This window comes from Solanum lycopersicum, chromosome 1, assembly GCF_036512215.1.
Source record: "Solanum lycopersicum chromosome 1, SLM_r2.1".
In the NCBI taxonomy this organism is placed as follows: Eukaryota; Viridiplantae; Streptophyta; class Magnoliopsida; order Solanales; family Solanaceae; genus Solanum; species Solanum lycopersicum.
This window is the reverse complement of record NC_090800.1, coordinates 69,375,617-69,392,967: the sequence shown is the minus strand read 5'-3', so window position 1 is coordinate 69,392,967 and position 17,351 is coordinate 69,375,617. Positions and strand designations below refer to the sequence as shown.

Here is a 17,351-nt window from a genome sequence, read left to right as displayed (position 1 = left end):
AAGACCCAGCTTTAATATTTTGTAGAATTTTATTTTTTTCACCTCATACCTGAACCAAAACTCAGTATGCACAAATCATAGCAAGTAACTTAAAAATATTCTTGTCTTCTATAAATCATAAATGTAGATGTTATAGCTAATTTGAAATTCAAAACAACAAACTGAAACAATTAAAAAGTATAAGAACGTGAGAGAGCGTTTGTATGTAGAATAGACTAGTAAAGAAGAAAATAAAACAATAGGTTATGATGAAATATAATGTTAAGTTGAAAGATTTTGTGGGAGAGACATGGTGGTTAGAGGCATGAAGAACATGACTATTTTGATTAATAATTTGTCAAAATCATTCTGAAAGTACCTGTTAACTACACTACATTGCATTTCACAAGTATACGGATGTTTTAGTATAAGTTTGAAGGAATAAAAAATTTTAATGAGCGTGAAGGTGAAATTCAAATTATTATGATCGATGAAAATTATAACTTAAGAGATATAAGGCAAATAATATTGATTATTCAAAGTGAATATACCTTGTCATTTTACTAGGAATGATGATTTATTATTTTTTAGAGGATTTTGTTGTTATTATTCATTAAGGTTGGTGAAAAGGAAATAGAACTATTGGGAAATTCATGTCTATTTCGCCAAATGAAACTAATAAAACAAAACAATTTAATGTATTTATCTATTTTATATCATTTGTTTTCTCGATTTAAGATGTATCAGAATTTATAATTAAGTAAATAAAAGTGCATCTTCAATAAAAGTCAAAATTTTAAGATTGGATGTACAATCATGTATTTCAACATCAGAGCTGAAAAAAATATTGTTCTTGAGTACTCTCACCCTATAGAAAGACTATAGTGTAGATAGATAATATATGTGTATTATTTGTTAAAATAAATTTCTTCGTGTACTTACTTTTTTATATTCTAATATTAAATTAAGTTATCATGATTTTTATTATTTTTTTAAAATAATAATTTACAATCAATTATGTATATATGTCATGCTTTTGGATATTTAATATATTACCACACAACATATCTGATAATAAAACGTGTTACTATGTTCTTTTGTTTGTTAGTCTAAAGTACTATATACTCATGCATTTATTGAGTCATATTTTTTACTGAATGATAAAAATGACAAATAAAACATTCTAGTTGCAATGATTAAGTTTTTTTTCTCGTTTTTTAGACTAAAATACTAATACATTTCTTGAATTTTTTTAATGAATAATAATAATGATTCGTGAGATAACAAACATGTTATGCATTTGTATCTCTAATTTATTAACACACGTTATATCTAATAATAAAACACATACTATTTTCTATCATTATATTTTTTCTTAGACTAAAGTACTCATGCATTTCTTGCTTTCTTTTACTGAATAATAATGATGAATCATGGAAAAATAAAAGTATCTTATTTTTGCATCTCAAAATTGTCAACACATGTTATATCTGGTAATAAAATATGTTACTTGCTATCATTATATTTGTTTTATTTTTACTTACTATAAAGTATTAATGTACTACTTGTTTTATTTGTTGCTGAATGATTAAGTTTATTTTTGAAATAATAATAAATACAGATACTTTTTGGAACTTCTAGAATGTTTGAGTAAAATATCTTTTGATATTTTTTTTATTTGCTAAATATATATATATATATAATTCTCAAAACTTAATAGTTAAGGTAGACATTTAAATATATATAATAAAATTCCTATATTTTTTTTATATATCTAGATCCATCTATTAACTAGTATAAATATGGTTGACCTTAATCAGTTGTAATTAAGCAAGTCTAAAAATGCCTTATTTATTAAAAAAGTTCTCCTGCCCAAAATCCTCAGTCTCCTTCATGATACTTCTTTTTTCACCACCCAAATTATGAAAAAATTGAAGAATCAAAAGTCTCATGTACTTATAGCACTATTCCCAGGCCAAGGCTAAATTAATTCATGTCTTAATTTTTTCAAGTAATTAATCAATGTAGGAATTGGAGCTACTTTAACCACGAGCTTATCATCTCTCAGTAAAAACAAAAATATCAACTGTTGAAGGCTTAAGCTTCAATCCTTTCTTTGATGGCTATGATGACAAATTTCAGTTAAGCTCAGTTGATGATTTTCATATTTTCTATTCTTCTGTAATGTTCTGTGGGTCAAAATTCATTTTCCATTTGATACAATCAATTGCAAAAATGGTGCCCCTTTTTCACTGTCATCTACACTATAATAATGGAATTGGTTGGTTTAGTGGCAAAAAACAAATATCCCATCTAAATTATTTTGTATCCAACCTACCACAGTTTTTTATGTCTACTATTATAGATTCACGAATTATTTTGATTATTTAAAAAATAGTGATGCTAAGGATAAAATAATAGAGTAAACGGGATTGCCCCCTCTTAGTCCCATTGATTTTCCTTCTTTTGCATTTGATAAAGTGGAGAGTTCCAATTGGGCAGTTAAGTCTATTAAGAGGCAAATTGTGTAACGACCGGTTTAGTCGTTTTGAGCAGTAGAGTTTATTTCTGGTAATAACTGTCTGGGTCGACGGATTCCACGACGGACCATAATGGGCACGACGGGGTCTCGTTCCAAAACACTTGGACTCTGGAAATTTGGGTACTGAGATCAACTCTCTGAACTACGCGACGACATGGAAGGACAGACCGTCGTAGGCACGACGGACCGTCACATGGTCTTAAATGAAATTGAGTCTCTGAACTCTGTGACGACTCAGCAGGACGGACAGTCGCAGGCACGACGGACCGTCACAGGCTGCGTAACCCTGACTGGGTCGAACTTCTGTAAAAAGTTTTTAATGGGTGTTTTGGACTATTCCTGCTTATGATTATAAAGTTAGTGGTTTAATGTTAATAATTCAATTACTTGGGGGTTAAAGGAGATAACCTTGAAATAAGTAATGGGTTACTTTTAGCATCTTTTATACTTAATTATGTGGTAAGTAGGGTAAAACAAAGGGATTTTGAAAGAGGAGAAAATTAAAAAGAAAAAGAAGGGAGAAAGAGCGAGAGGAAGAGAAGAACAAATAGGAAAGCAAAGCATTGGAGAAGTAGATTGCTTGATCACGATTCTTCGGTGGAGGTAGGTTATGGTTTATGTTATTTCATAGTAAACTCTTAATAGCGAATGATATATATTGGGTAGTATTGTAAAGTCTTCTATATGCTTAATTGTATGCTTGCATTATGTGATTATGTAATTGTAATGGGTTGGAAAGATGGGCTTGTGAAGCTTAAACCTAAAACCCTCTCTGTTAATGATGATTCCTTGGTATAAACGAAGGCTTGATGAACTAAAAGAATGAGGTTAATGGATCGCGTGTCACGTTCTGATACCAGGATAGTAGTAGTGGATTGGGTGTCACGTTCTGACACAAGGATAGAAGTAGTGGATCGGGTGTCACGTTACAACACCAGGATAGTAGTAGTGGATCGGGTGTCACGTTCCGACAGCAGGATAATACTAGTGGATCGGGTGTCACGTTCCGACACCAGGATAGTAGTAGTGGATCGGGTGTCACGTTCCGACACCAGGATAGTAGTAGAGGATCGGGTAACACGTTCCGACACCAGGATAGTAGAGGATCGGAGTGTCACGTTCCGACACCAGGATAGTAAAAAGAATGAATCTTGAATTATGTTAATATGCTCAAATTTAAAGAACCTATTTCCCAAACGAGTATGGTGTGGAGGCGTGAGTCCTCATTGATGTGCTTGGGTTGTGGCCAATGGTTATGGTACTTGTTGTAGTTATCTGTTGAGTATGGTAGTCGATTTTATGTTATTATCTGATATATATTGCTTTCTATTTTGAGTTGGCCAATGATACCTACTTAGTACTTGTGCCTTGTACTGACCCCTACTTGTATGTTTCTTTCTTTGTTATTTGTGGAGTGCAGCAAACGTGCCAACAACTTCGACTCGTCCGCAACTCTAGCCAGACTTCAGTAAAAATCAGATCTCAGGGTGAGCTATTATTCCAAGCTCGGACTGGATTCTTTCCTTTGTGTCTTGATGTCTTGAAGTTCGGACATGGACCATCTCTTTTACTTATTTTAGCTTCTTAGATACTCTAAGATTTAGTAATTTGAGGATAGATGTTCTTGTGATGATGACTTCCAGATTTTGGGAATGATAAGTATGGAGTTTTAGAAGTTATTTATTGGTTATATTAATGAGTTTTAAGTCTTCCGCATTATATTCTGTTTATTATGGTTGAAATTTTGGGGTTCAGATTGGTTGGTTCGCTCACATAGTAGGATAAGTGTGGGTGCCACTCACTGCTCGTTTTGGTTCGTGAAAAACTTGGTATCAGATCATTAGGTTCGTTGGTCTCATCACACAAGAATGAGTCTAGTAGAGTCTTGAGGAACGGTAGGGGGACGCCTTTACTTTTCTTTGAGAGGCTATAAGACTTTAGGAAAATTCCATTTTTTCCTTCTTTCGTGCTATTACTTGGATCCAATTGGTATCTAGGTGATACAAATTGGTATCTGACCATCTTCACTCTATTTCGCAGATGGTTAGAACTAGAGCAACAACTGTGCCAACCCCAACACCGGCAAGACAAGATGCGTCTGAGCCAGCCACTGGGGTGGTAGCTCGAAGAGGAGCAGTGGCAAGAGGCCGTGGTAGAGGTCGCGGGAGGACGTCCTCTAGAGGAAGAGGACAAGCACCTGGCCCATCTAGTACTAGGGCGGTGACTCCTCCACCGACTGAGGAAGTAGTAAGAGAGGGTGAGGAAGGGGAGAATGAGCAAGTGCAGAATGAAGAATTACCACCCCAACCTACCCCAGAGATGATTAATCAGGTTCTTGCTTATCTTAGCGGGTTATCTGATCAAGGCCAGACACCTCCAGTGTTTTCTGCACCAGCACCTCAGGTTCCGGGAGTACAACATGCAGTTGTTGTGGCTCCACCCATGGATGCCTCATTGGAAATAGGCCGCTTTCTAAGGAATGTCAAGCCTGTCTATTTATGAATCCTCTGTTCATGAATCGGATGTGCGTTTCTTTGATTGACTACAGGACCTGTAATGACAAGTGATCAGCACGAACTTTTCAGTAAGTTCTTGAAATTTAAACCTCCAGTCTTCAAGGGTGCTGAATCTGAGGATGCCTGTGATTTTCTGGTTGATTGTCATGAGCTGCTACATAAGATGGGCATAGTGGAACGATTCGGTGTTGAGTTTGTAACCTATCAGTTTCAGAGAAATGCCAAAATGTGGTGGCGATCGTATGTTGAGTGTCAACCAGCACAGGCACCACCTATGACTTGGGCATCATTCTCTAGCTTATTTATGGAGAAGTATATACCCCGGACTTTGAGGGATAGGAGGAGAGATGAGTTCCTGAGCCTAGAGCAAGGCAGGATGTCGGTTACTGCGTATGAGGCTAAGTTTCATGCATTATCTAGGTATGCCACCCAGCTTTGCTTCAGTCCACAAGAGCTGATTCGTCGTTCTGTGAAGGGATTGAGGTCAGATTTGCAGATTCCAGCCTTACAGGTATCTACTGCAGCAAAATCCTTTCAGGAAGTGGTAGACTTTGTGATAGAGGTGGAGGGAGTGAATCCAGATGACTTCACCATGGCATCAGCAACTAAGAAGTTTCGTAAGGGAGGTGAGTTTAGTGGTTCTTACTCCAGAGGGCATAGTTCAGGAGGTTATCCAACCCGACCTATTCAGTCTTCACTACAAGCTGTAGTTGGGGGTCCATCGCAGACCGGTCAACATTTCTCTGAGTTTGGAGGTTATCCTCAGACTCCGTTTTTCTCACAGAGACCTATGCTTGAACCCAGAGAGTGTTATGGATGTGGCGAAATTGGACATAGTAAGAGATATTGTCCAAAACAAAGTTACAGACCCCCAATAGTCAGAGGTAGAGGTGGTCATGGAAGAGGCCGTCATTCTGGAGGACGTGGTGGTCAAGGTAATGGTGGTCACCAAACCAACTGGGGTGGCGGGAAAGCCGGAGCGACTGCAGCACAACATGGTAGGGGCAATGGACAGACAAGTGATAGGGCCCATTGTTATGCTTTCCCTGGGAGGTCTGAAGCGGAGACATCTGATGTTGTTACCACAGATAATCTTTTGGTTTGTGATTGCATGACTTCTGTATTATTTGATCCTGGATCCACATTTTCATATGTATCTTCCTTATTTGCTACTGGTCTTAATTTACATTGTTAATTGCTTGACATGCCTATTTGTGTTTCTACTCCGGTGGGTGAGTCCGTGATAGTTGAAAAGGTGTATAGGTCTTGTCTTGTGACTTTTATGGGGAGCGGTACTCATGTAGACTTGGTTATCTTAGAAACGGTTTATTTCGATGTAATTCTGGGTATGACTTGGCTTTCTCTAAACTTTGCAATCTTAGATTGTAATGCCAAAACTGTGACATTGGCCAAGCCTGGGACAGATCCAATAGTGTGGGAGGGTGACTACACTCCCACTGCAGTTCGTATCATCTCCTTTCTTCGTGCTAAGAGAATGGTTAGTAAGGGTTGTTTAGCTTTCTTGGCACACCTCAGGGATGATACTACCCAAGTACCTTCAATTGAGTCGGTTTCGATAGTCCGTGAGTTTCTGGATGTGTTTCCTACAGACCTTCCTGGTATGCCACCAGATAGAGATATTGATTTCTGTATTGATCTGGAGCCGGGTACTCGCCCCATTTCCATACCCCCTTCTAGAATGGCTCCCGCTGAGTTAAGGGAGTTAAAGGCCCCCAACTTCAAGAGTTGTTAGGGAAAGGCTTTATTAGACAAAGTGCATCCCCTTGGGGTGCTCCTGTTTTGTTTGTGAAGAAGAAAAATGGATGTTTTCGGATGTGCATTGACTACAGACAACTGAATAAGGTAACTGCTAAGAACAAGTATCCTCTTCCTCGCGTCGATGATTTGTTCAATCAGTTACAAGGTGCTTGTACCTTCTCAAAAATCAATTTGAGATCTGGTTCTCATCAACTGAAAACACGGGCAACGGATGTGCCCAAGACTGTTTTTCGGACCAAGTATGGGCATTATGAGTTCTTAGTAATGTCCTTAGGGCTTACGAATTCCCCTGCTGCTTTCATGAGCTTGATGAATGGGATTTTTAAGCCATACCTGGATCTCTTTGTCATTGTATTCATTGATGATATACTGGTATACTCAAAGAGCAAGAAAGAACATGAGGAGCACTTGAGAATGGTATTGGAAATGTTGAGAGAGAAAAAGCTTTATGCCAAATTCTCTAAGTTTGAGTTTTGGCTAGATTCAGTGTCCTTCTTGGGGCATGTAGTTTCTAAGGATGGAGTGATGGTGGATCCTTCTAAGATCGAAGCAGTGAAGAGTTGGGTAAGACCTACTAATATTACTGAGGTAAGGAGCTTCGTTGGTTTAGCTAGCTACTACCGTCGATTTGTCAAGGGATTTTCTTCCGTTGCTTCCCAACTGACAAATTTGACTAAGCAGAGTGTTCCATTTGTATGGTCGGACGAATGTGAAGAAAGCTTTCAGAAACTCAAGACCTTGTTGACTACAGCACCAATTCTTACCCTGCCAGTGGAAGTTAAGAATTTTATTGTTTACTGTGATGCATCCTATTCTGGTTTGGGTGCAGTGCTAATGCAAGAGAAGAATGTAATTGCTTATGCTTCGAGGAAATTAAAGGTGCATGAACGTAATTATCCGACCCATGATTTGGAGTTGGCTGCAGTAGTGTTTGCATTAAAGCAATGGAGACATTATCTATATGGGGTTAAGTATGAAGTCTATACAGATCATCGCAGTTTACAGTATGTCTTTACTCAGAAAGATTTGAATTTGAGACACAGGAGGTGCATGGAACTACTGAAGGACTATGATGTCACTATCTTGTATCATCCGGGAAAACCTTATGTTGTGGCAGATGCTTTAAGTAGAAAGGCAGGAAGCATGTGAAGTCTAGCTCACTTGCAGGTTTCTAGACGCCCATTGGCTAGAGAGGTTCATACTCTGGCTAATGACTTTATGAGGCTGGAAGTTCTAGAGAAGGGAGGATTTTTGGCCTGTGTGGAGGCAAGATCTTCCTTTCTTGACAAGATTAAGGAAAAGCAGTTTACCGATGAGAAACTGATCCGAATCCGAGATAAGGTGTTGCAAGGAGAGGCTAAAGAAGCAAAAATAGATGAGGAAGGTGTTTTGAGGATTAAGGGAAGGGTATGTGTACCCCGCGTCGATGATTTGATTCACACTATTCTTACAGAGGCTCATAGTTCAAGGTATTCTATACATCCTGGTGCAACCAAGATGTACCGTGACCCAAAGCAACATTTTTGGTGGAGTAGGATGAAGCGTGACATTGTTGATTTCGTTGCTCAATGCCCGAATTGTCAGCAGGTAAAGTATGAGCACCAGAGGCCTGGAAGGACACTTCAGATAATGCCCATTCCTGAATGGAAGTGGTAGAGAATTGCAATAGACTTCGTGGTTGGTGTTCCAAAGACAATGGGTAAGTATGACTCAATTTGGGTAATTGTTGACAGATTAACTAAGTCTGCTCATTTCATTCCGGTCAAGGTGACTTATAATGCAGAGAAGTTAGCCAAACTTTATATCTCAGAAATTGTTCGATTGCATGGAGTTCCACTTTCCATATATCAGATAGAGGTACGCAGTTTACTTCTAAATTGTAGAGAACATTGCATGCCGAGTTAGGTACTAGGTTGGATCTTAGTACTGCATTTCACCCTCAGACCGATGGTCAGTTTGAGCGAACGATTCAGGTTTTGGATGATATGCTTCGTGCGTGTGTGATGGAGTTTGGTGGTTATTGGGATAACTTCTTACCCTTAGCAGAGTTCTCATACAACAATAGCTATCACTCAAGTATCGATATGGCCCCATTTGAGGCATTGTATGGGAGAATATGTAGGTCTCCCATTGGGCGGTTTGATGCATTTGAGGTTAGACCTTGGGGTACTGACCTTCTGAGGGAATCGTTAGATAAAGTGAAATGCATTCAGGAAAAGCTTCTAGCGGCCAAAGAAGGCAGAAAGAATATGCAGATTGAAAGGTTAGAGACTTGGAGTTTATGGAGGGTGAACAAGTCTTTCTGAAGGTTTCACCCATGAAAGGGGTGATGCGGTTCGGTAAGCGGGGTAAGTTTAGTCCGAGGTACATTGGTCCATTTGAAGTTCTGAAGCGCGTGAGGGAGGTAGCTTATGAACTATCCTTGCCCCCAGGAATCTCAGGAGTGCACCCGGTATTTCATGTGTCTATGCTGAAAAGATACCATGGGGATGGAAACTACATCATTCGTTGGGATTCAGTTTTTCTTGATGAAAATTTGTCTTATGAGGAGGAGACTGTTGCTATTTTAGATAGAGAAGTCCGCAAGTTGAGATCAAGGGAGATTGCATCCATCAAGGTTCAATGGAAGAATCGGCCAGTTGAAGAGTCCACTTGGGAGAAGGAGGCTAATATGCAAGAAATATATCCACACCTTTTCACAGATTCAGGTACTCTCTCTTGCCTTTGTTTTCTTCTTGTGATCGTTTGAGGACGAACGATGGGTAAATTTGTATCTATTGTAATGACCTGTTTAGTCATTTTGAGCAGTAGAGTTTATTTCTGGTAATAACTGTCTGGGTCAACGGATTCCATGACGGACCGTCGAGGGGGTCTCGTTCCAAAACACTTAGACTCTGGAAATTTGGGTACTGAGATCAACTCTCTGAACTTCGCGATGACATGGCAGGACGGACCGTCGTAGGCACGACGGACCGTCACAAGGTCTTAAATGAAATTGAGTCTCTGACCTCTGTGACGACTCAGCAGGACGGACCATCGCAGGCACGACGGACCGTCACAGGCTGCGTAACCCTGACCTGGTCAGACTTTTGTTAAAAGTTTCTAAGGGGTGTTTTGGACTATTCCTGCTTATGATTATAAAGTTAGTGGTTTAATGTTAATAATTCAATTACTTGGGGGTTAAAGGAGATAACCTTGAAATAAGTAATGGGTTACTTTTAGCATCTTTAATACTTAATTATATGGTAATTAGGGTAAAACAAAGAGATTTTGAAAGAGGAGAAAATTAAAAAGAAAAAGAAGGGAGAACGAGCGAGAGGGAGAGAAGAACGAAGAGGAAAGCAAAGCATTGGAGAAATAGATTGCTTGATCACGATTCTTCGGTGGAGGTAGGTTATGGTTTATGCTATTTCATAGTAAACTCTTAATAGCGAATGATATGTATTGGGTAGTACTGTAAAGTCTTCTATATGCTTAATTGTATGCTTGCATGATGTGATTATGTAATTGTAACGGGTTGGAAAGTTGGGGTTGTGAAGCTTAAACCTAAAACCCTCTCTGTTAATGATGATGCCTTAGTATAAAAGAAGGCTTGATGAACTAAGAGAATGAGGTTAATGGATCGGGTGTCACGTTCCGACACCAGGATAGTAGTAGTGGATCGGGTGTCACGTTCTGACACCAGGATAGTAGTAGTGGATCGGGTGTCACGTTCCGACACCAGGATAGTAGTAGTGGATCGGGTGTCACGTTCCGACACTAGGATAGTAGTAGTGGATCGGGTGTCACATTCCGACACCAGGATAGTAGTAGTGGATCGGGTGTCACGTTCCGACACCAGGATAGTAGTAGTGGATCGGGTGTCACGTTCCGACACCAGGATAGTAGTAAAGGATCGGGTGTCACGTTCCGACTCCAGGATAGTAGAGGATCGGAGTGTCACATTCCGACACCAGGATAGTAGTAGAGGATCGGACTGTCACGTTGCGACACCAGGATAGTAAAAAGAATGAATCTTGAATTATGTTAATATACTCAAATTTAAAGAACCTATTTCCCAAATGAGTATGGTGTGGAGGTGTGAGTCCTCATAGATGTGCTTGGGTTGTGGCCAATGGTTATGGTACTTGTTGTAGTTATCTGTTGAGTATGGTAGTCGATTTTATGTTATTATATGATATATATTGCTTTCTATTTTGAGTTGGCCGATGATACCTACTCAGTACTTATGCCTTGTACTGACCCCTACTTGTATGTTTCTTTCTTTGTTATTTGTGGAGTGCAGCAAACGTGCCAACAACTTCGACTCATCCGCAACTCTAGCCAGACTTCAGTAAAAATCAGATCTCAGGGTGAGCTATTATTCCAAGCTCGGACTGGATTCTTTCCTTCGCGTCCTGATGTCTTGAAGTTCGGACATGGACCATCTCTTTTACTTATTTTAGCTTCTTAGATACTCTTAGATTTAGTAATTTGAGGATAGATGTTCTTGTGATGATGACTTCCAGATTTTGGGAATGATAAGTATGGAGTTTTAGAAGTTATTTATTGGTTATATTAATGAGTTTTAAGTCTTCCGCATTATATTCTGTTTATTATGGTTGAAATGTTGGGGTTTAGATTGGTTGGTTCGCTCACAGAGTAGGATAAGTGTGGGTGCCACTCGCGGCTCGTTTTGGGTCATGAAAATTGAGATGTTGATTAGTGAAGAAAATCCAAGTGTTCTGGTGAACACTTTTGATGCTTTGGAATCTGGTGCTTTGATAATTCTGAGGCATGTGATGATGGTTGAAATTGGGCCTACAATCCCTTCAATATGTATTGATGATAATACATTCAAAGCTGATATGATTGAGATTAGTTTGAAGAATTATATGGATTGGTTGAACCTAAAGGAAAAGGGATCAGTTATCTACATAGCATTTGGTATCTCGCTCGCCAGTTAAGACTAGGACCAGTTAAGACTACGAACTTTAGTAGAAATCCTTATGTCTCAGTATAACCTGAAAACATAGGTTTTAAGGTCATCTATCACACCAGGACGAACACCTTAGTCCTCTTTGGACATTATCTTAGTTGATGCACATTAGATAATGTTTGTGCCTGGCAAAGTGAAAAGCGACCTTTTAACTGGATACAGGTTGGATTTCGTTTAGCTGAGATCGAGTATGTCGATTAATAGTAGCTCTCACAGTTCAGTTTCATATATATTATGACCCTGTATTTTAGTTTACTCTTCATAGTGTTGATTGGTTACATGCTTATAATATTTACTTGGTCATTGCATCAACTAGTTTATTTCAGTTTTTATATTCAGTTCAACATCTTAGATTTATCAAGTTTAGCTTGTTAGATTATTATTTTTTATCTCACATATTAATTATATCCAAAGTACTACACACATACTCTTTTGGCTATATTGTCTTATAATTTAGATTAATACTCTCAGTATCCAACTCGAAAATAGTACGATTGTTGTATCATCTCAACAACTGAACTTGGCGAGTCCTCGTATTTCAAGGACAAGAGCTATTATTTTTTCATTATGTTAATCTTTCAGTTTTAGATAGTTCGAATTAGTTGGAGGGTTGTACCAATAACTCATCTTAGTACAGGCTTTTATACAGTCACACGGTAGTTTTAACTTTATGATTTTGTTTAATTCTATTTTGACTACTAAGTTGTTTTTGATTTATCTCAGTTTAGCTTATGCATTAAATATCTTCAATTATTATTTGTATGAATCATATTTTTATGCAAGACCATGCGTTAGTTTTGCCCACATATGGTTCTAAGCACCATTTTACCACTACGGGATAGTCTCGAGTCATGACAAACTGAGAATGTGTTTGAGAAATATTTTTTTAAAAATATCAGTTAATTCATATTATCATTTTAAAAAATAAACTTCATCAAAATGAGAAAAAGAACTTATCAAATGATAATTGGAAAAAATGGAAACAAAGGGGAAAAAAGAATTTCTAGATTTATCACCAAATGAAACCGCTTAGAGCTCAAATACGAGGAATCAGGCAAACAAGATACCCATATTTCTAGATAGGAAAATGTAGGGGTGGCAAAAACCTATATAATCAGAGACGAGACTATGAAGGTTTCATGATCTAGTAGTACATAGAAATGACTTTCTACCTTTCATGGAGAATTTTGAGCTATTTAGGTCAAATACATTTTGTATGGACTGATCTGATTGGACCAACCCTCTTAATTTTTTGTTTTTGTGATTGTATTGTTGTCCTTGTGGCTACTTTTAAAAGAAAATTAAAAAAACAAGGCTCATATGAAAGGTAATATGAAAAATTATTGTCATGTTAAACTATTTAGTTTAAATATGTATTCAATTTATACTCTACATCTCATCAATAATTTCTTATATATATTTATTCTTTTTGTCTGATATATCTTGTAGAAATGTTTAATATTCTTTTATTAGGGATGAAAATTTTGTTCACAATTTTGGTTTTTCCGTTCATATTTAAGGTTGGCGAAAAGATTATGCAAATTATGTTATGAAAGTATTCATGTCTATTTGTCCTAATGGAGTTAATTCGGTAAAAAATCTTTGATTGTATTTAATTAATTCCTAATACATATATGTATCTTTTTTTTTTAGGGAAAGAAACAAAAATTCCATAAAAATCAACATTAGCATAATATTTACCCAAGTAATAATAAATAAAAATCAGCATTAGCATAAATATTAACCCAAGTAATAATAAATTAAAGGAGATGCAAAAGATCTTTAGTCATATAATCGTCAACACTAAGTCATTATTATATAAAGAGAAAGCCGAGGCAAAGTGAATGAAAAATCATAATTTCAAAACCTTATTTAATGAAACTCAATGGAAGTCATGTTAATAAAAAAAATAATTTTTTCAAGACCTAGCTTTAATATGTTGTAGAATATTATTTTTTTCGCCTCATACCTGAACCAATACCAAATATGAATAAATCATAACCATTAACTTAAAAATATTCTTGTCTTCTATAACCCATAATGTTGATGTTATTGCTAATTTGAAATTCAAAACAACAAACACAAACAATTGAAGTGTAGAAGAACTTGAGAGAGAGTTTGTATGTGGAATATAATAATAAAGAAGAAAATAAAACAATAGGTCATGATGAAATGTAATTTAAGTCATAAGATTTTTTGTGGATAGACGCAGTGGTTAGATGCATGAAGAACATGAGTATTTTGCTTAATAATTTGTCAAAATCATTCTGAAAGTACCCATTAACTACACTACATTGCATTTCATAAGTATACGGATGTTTTAGAATGAGTTTGAAGGAATAAAATTTTTTAATGAGCGTGAAGGTATAATTCAAATCATTATGATAGATGAAAATTATAATTTAAGAGATACAAGGCAAATAAGATTTATTATTCAAAGTGAAAATACCTTTTCATTTTACTAGGAATGATGATTGTTTTTTTAGAGGATTTTGTTCTTATTATTCATTAAGGTTGGTAAAAAGGTCAATAGAACTATAGGAAAATTCATATCTATTTCGCCAAATGAAACTGATAAAACAAAACAATTTAATCTAATTATCTATTTTATATCTTTTATTTTCCCAAACTAAGATGTATCAGAACTTATAATTAAGTAAATAAAATTGTGTCTTCTATAAATAACAAATTTTTTAGATTGGATGTTCAATCATATATTTCAACATCAGAGCTGACAAAAATTACTATTCTTGAGTACTCTCACCCTATAGAAAGAAACATAATATATGTGTATTATATGTTAAATATTTTTCTTCGTGTGCTTACTTCTTTATATTCTAATATTAAATTACGTTATCATGTTTTTTTTATTTTTTGAAAATACTAATTTACAATCAAATATGTATATGTCATACTTTTGGATCTTTATTTGTTACCACGCAACATAACTGATAAAAAACTTATTACTTATTATTATTATGTTTTTTTTTCTTTCTTATTCTAAAGTACAATATACTCGTGCATTTTTGGAGTCCTTTTTTTTTTATTGAATGATAAAAATGACTAATAAAACATTCTAGTTGCAATCATTATGTCTTTTTCTCATTTTTTAGACTAAAGTAGTAATACATTTCTTGTATTTTTCACTGAATAATAATGATGATTCTCGAGATAACAAACATATCATACTTTTGTATCTCTAATTTGTTAACACATGTTATATCTAATAATAAAACATACTACTTGCTATAATTATATTTTTTCTTAGTCTAAAGTACTCATGCATTTCTTGCTTTTTTTACAGAATAATAATGACAATTCATGGAAAAATAAAAATATTTGATTTTTTCTTCTCTAAATTGTCAACACATGTTATATTAGGTAATAAAACACATTACTTGATATAATTATATTTGTTTTATTTTTACTTATTATAAAATATTCATGATTTACTTGTTTTATTTGTTGCTGAAAGATAAAGTTTATTTTTGGAATAATAATAAATACAAATACTTTTTGGAGCTTCTAGAATGTTGAGTAAAATATCTTATGATATCTTTTTATTTGATAAATATTTATATAAATCTCAAAACTTAATAGTTAAGGTTGACATTTAAAGAAATATAATAAAATTTCTAGATTTTTTTTATATCTAGAACCATCTATTTACTAGTATAAATATGTCTGACCTTAATCAGTTGTAACTAAGCAAGTTCAAAAAAGCCTTATTTATTAAAAAGGTTCTCCTGCACAAAATCCTCATTCTCCTTTATGGATGCTTCTTTATTCACCATCCAAAACATGAAAAATTTGAAGATTGAAAAGTCTCGTGTTCTAATAGCACTATTTCCAGGACAAGGCCAACTTAATCCATGTCTTCAGTTTTCCAAGCAATTAATCAATTTAGGCATTGGAGTAACTTTAACCACGAGCCTATCAGCTTTCAGTAAACTAAAAAACCTTCCAAATGTTGAAGGCTTAAGCTTTGCTCCTTTCTCTAATGGCTACAATGGACAATTCCAGTTAAGTTCAGTTGGTAATTTTCATATGTTTTATTCTTCTGTAAAGTCCCGTGGGTCAAAATTCATTTTCAATTTGATCCAATCAAATGCAAAAAATGGTACCCCTTTTTCACATGTCATCTACACTATAATAATGGAATGGGTTGGTTTAGTGGCCAAAAAAATTAATATCCCATCTACATTATTTTGGATCCAACCTGCCACAGTTTTTTATGTTTACTATTATAGATTCACGGACTATTCTGATTATTTCAAAAACAGTGATGCTAAGGATAAAATAATAGAGTTACCAGGATTGCCCCCACTTAGTCCCATTGATTTTCCTTCTTTTGTGTTTGATAACGTGGAGAGTTCCAATTGGGCAGTTAAGTCTATTAAGAGGCAAATTGAGATGTTGAGTAGTGAAGAAAATCCAAGAGTTCTGGTGAACACTTTTGATGCTTTGGAATTTGATGCTTTGAGAATTCTAAAGCACGTGACGATGGAGGGAATTGGGCCTTCAATCCCTTCAACATTTATTGATGATAATACTTTCCGAGCTGATATGATTGAGATTAGTTCGAAAAATTATATGGATTGGTTGAACTCAAAGGACAAGGGATCAGTTATCTACATAGTATTAGGTAGTTACTCAAAAATATCAACTCAATTGATGGAGGAGATTGGTCACGGATTGTTGAAATGTGGGAGTCCATTTCTTTGGGTGATTAGGGAAGAACAAGATGGGGATAAGATGGAGGATAAGTTGAGTTGTAAAGACGAACTTGAAAAGTAGGGGAAGATAGTGAGTTGGTGCTCGCAAGTGGAAGTTTTGAAACACCCTTCTGTTGGTTGTTTTTTGACTCACTGTGGATGGAATTCAACATTAGAAAGCATAGCATCTAAGGTACCGATCGTGGCATGCCCACTCTGGAACGATCAAGTTTGTAATGCAAAACTCATTCAAGATATTTGGAAGAATGGTGTTAGAGTTAATGTTAGTGAAGGCGGTGTCGTGAAAAGAGATGAGTTCTATAGATGTATCACAATTGTGAGGGGGGACAGTGAAGAAGGGAAAGAATTAAGAAGAAATGTCAAGAAATGGAGTGATTTAGCTAAGGAAGCTATGAAGGAAAATGGTACTTCAAGTGTGAATCTCAAGGCTTTTGCGAATGAGATTTTACATGGTTACAATGAGTACTGAATCACTTATGAATAGATAACTTCAATGAAATAACAAGTAATCAATAAGATTTCTTAAGAGTTTTTTTTCGTTTCAGAAAAAATAATGTATTTCTTCGAAATTATTCATAATGGATTTATTTTCTTTGTTTCTGAAATACTTATATCACTTTCTTTCTTACTTTATATTTTTGGTTTTTTTCATTAATTTCTTATTGTTCCACTTTTAGTCATTTTAAGAAAATTATGTTAATTTATTTTTTTAAAAAAGTGTCCTTTAGTTTATATATTTTTAAAAAATTTACACGTGAAAGACTAATTCGCAACAATATAAAAAAATATTTTGTTTAATGTGTCACATCAACATAAAAGGT

The 17,351-nt window shown here is 35.6% G+C and overlaps 1 protein-coding gene and 1 pseudogene across 1 annotated transcript; both read left to right on the top strand.

Annotated features, from left to right (window-relative positions):
- The first annotated feature begins 1,901 nt into the window (after positions 1-1,901).
- Positions 1,902-11,762, top strand: LOC101263152 (crocetin glucosyltransferase, chloroplastic-like; annotated as a pseudogene).
- Positions 11,763-15,560: 3,798 nt separating this feature from the next.
- LOC101263459 (crocetin glucosyltransferase, chloroplastic-like) lies at positions 15,561-17,135 on the top strand. The gene has a single exon (XM_069293041.1). It carries the CDS (start codon positions 15,566-15,568, stop codon positions 16,589-16,591), a length of 1,026 nt encoding a protein of 341 aa, XP_069149142.1. The 5' UTR covers positions 15,561-15,565; the 3' UTR covers positions 16,592-17,135.
- The last annotated feature ends 216 nt before the right edge of the window (positions 17,136-17,351 follow it).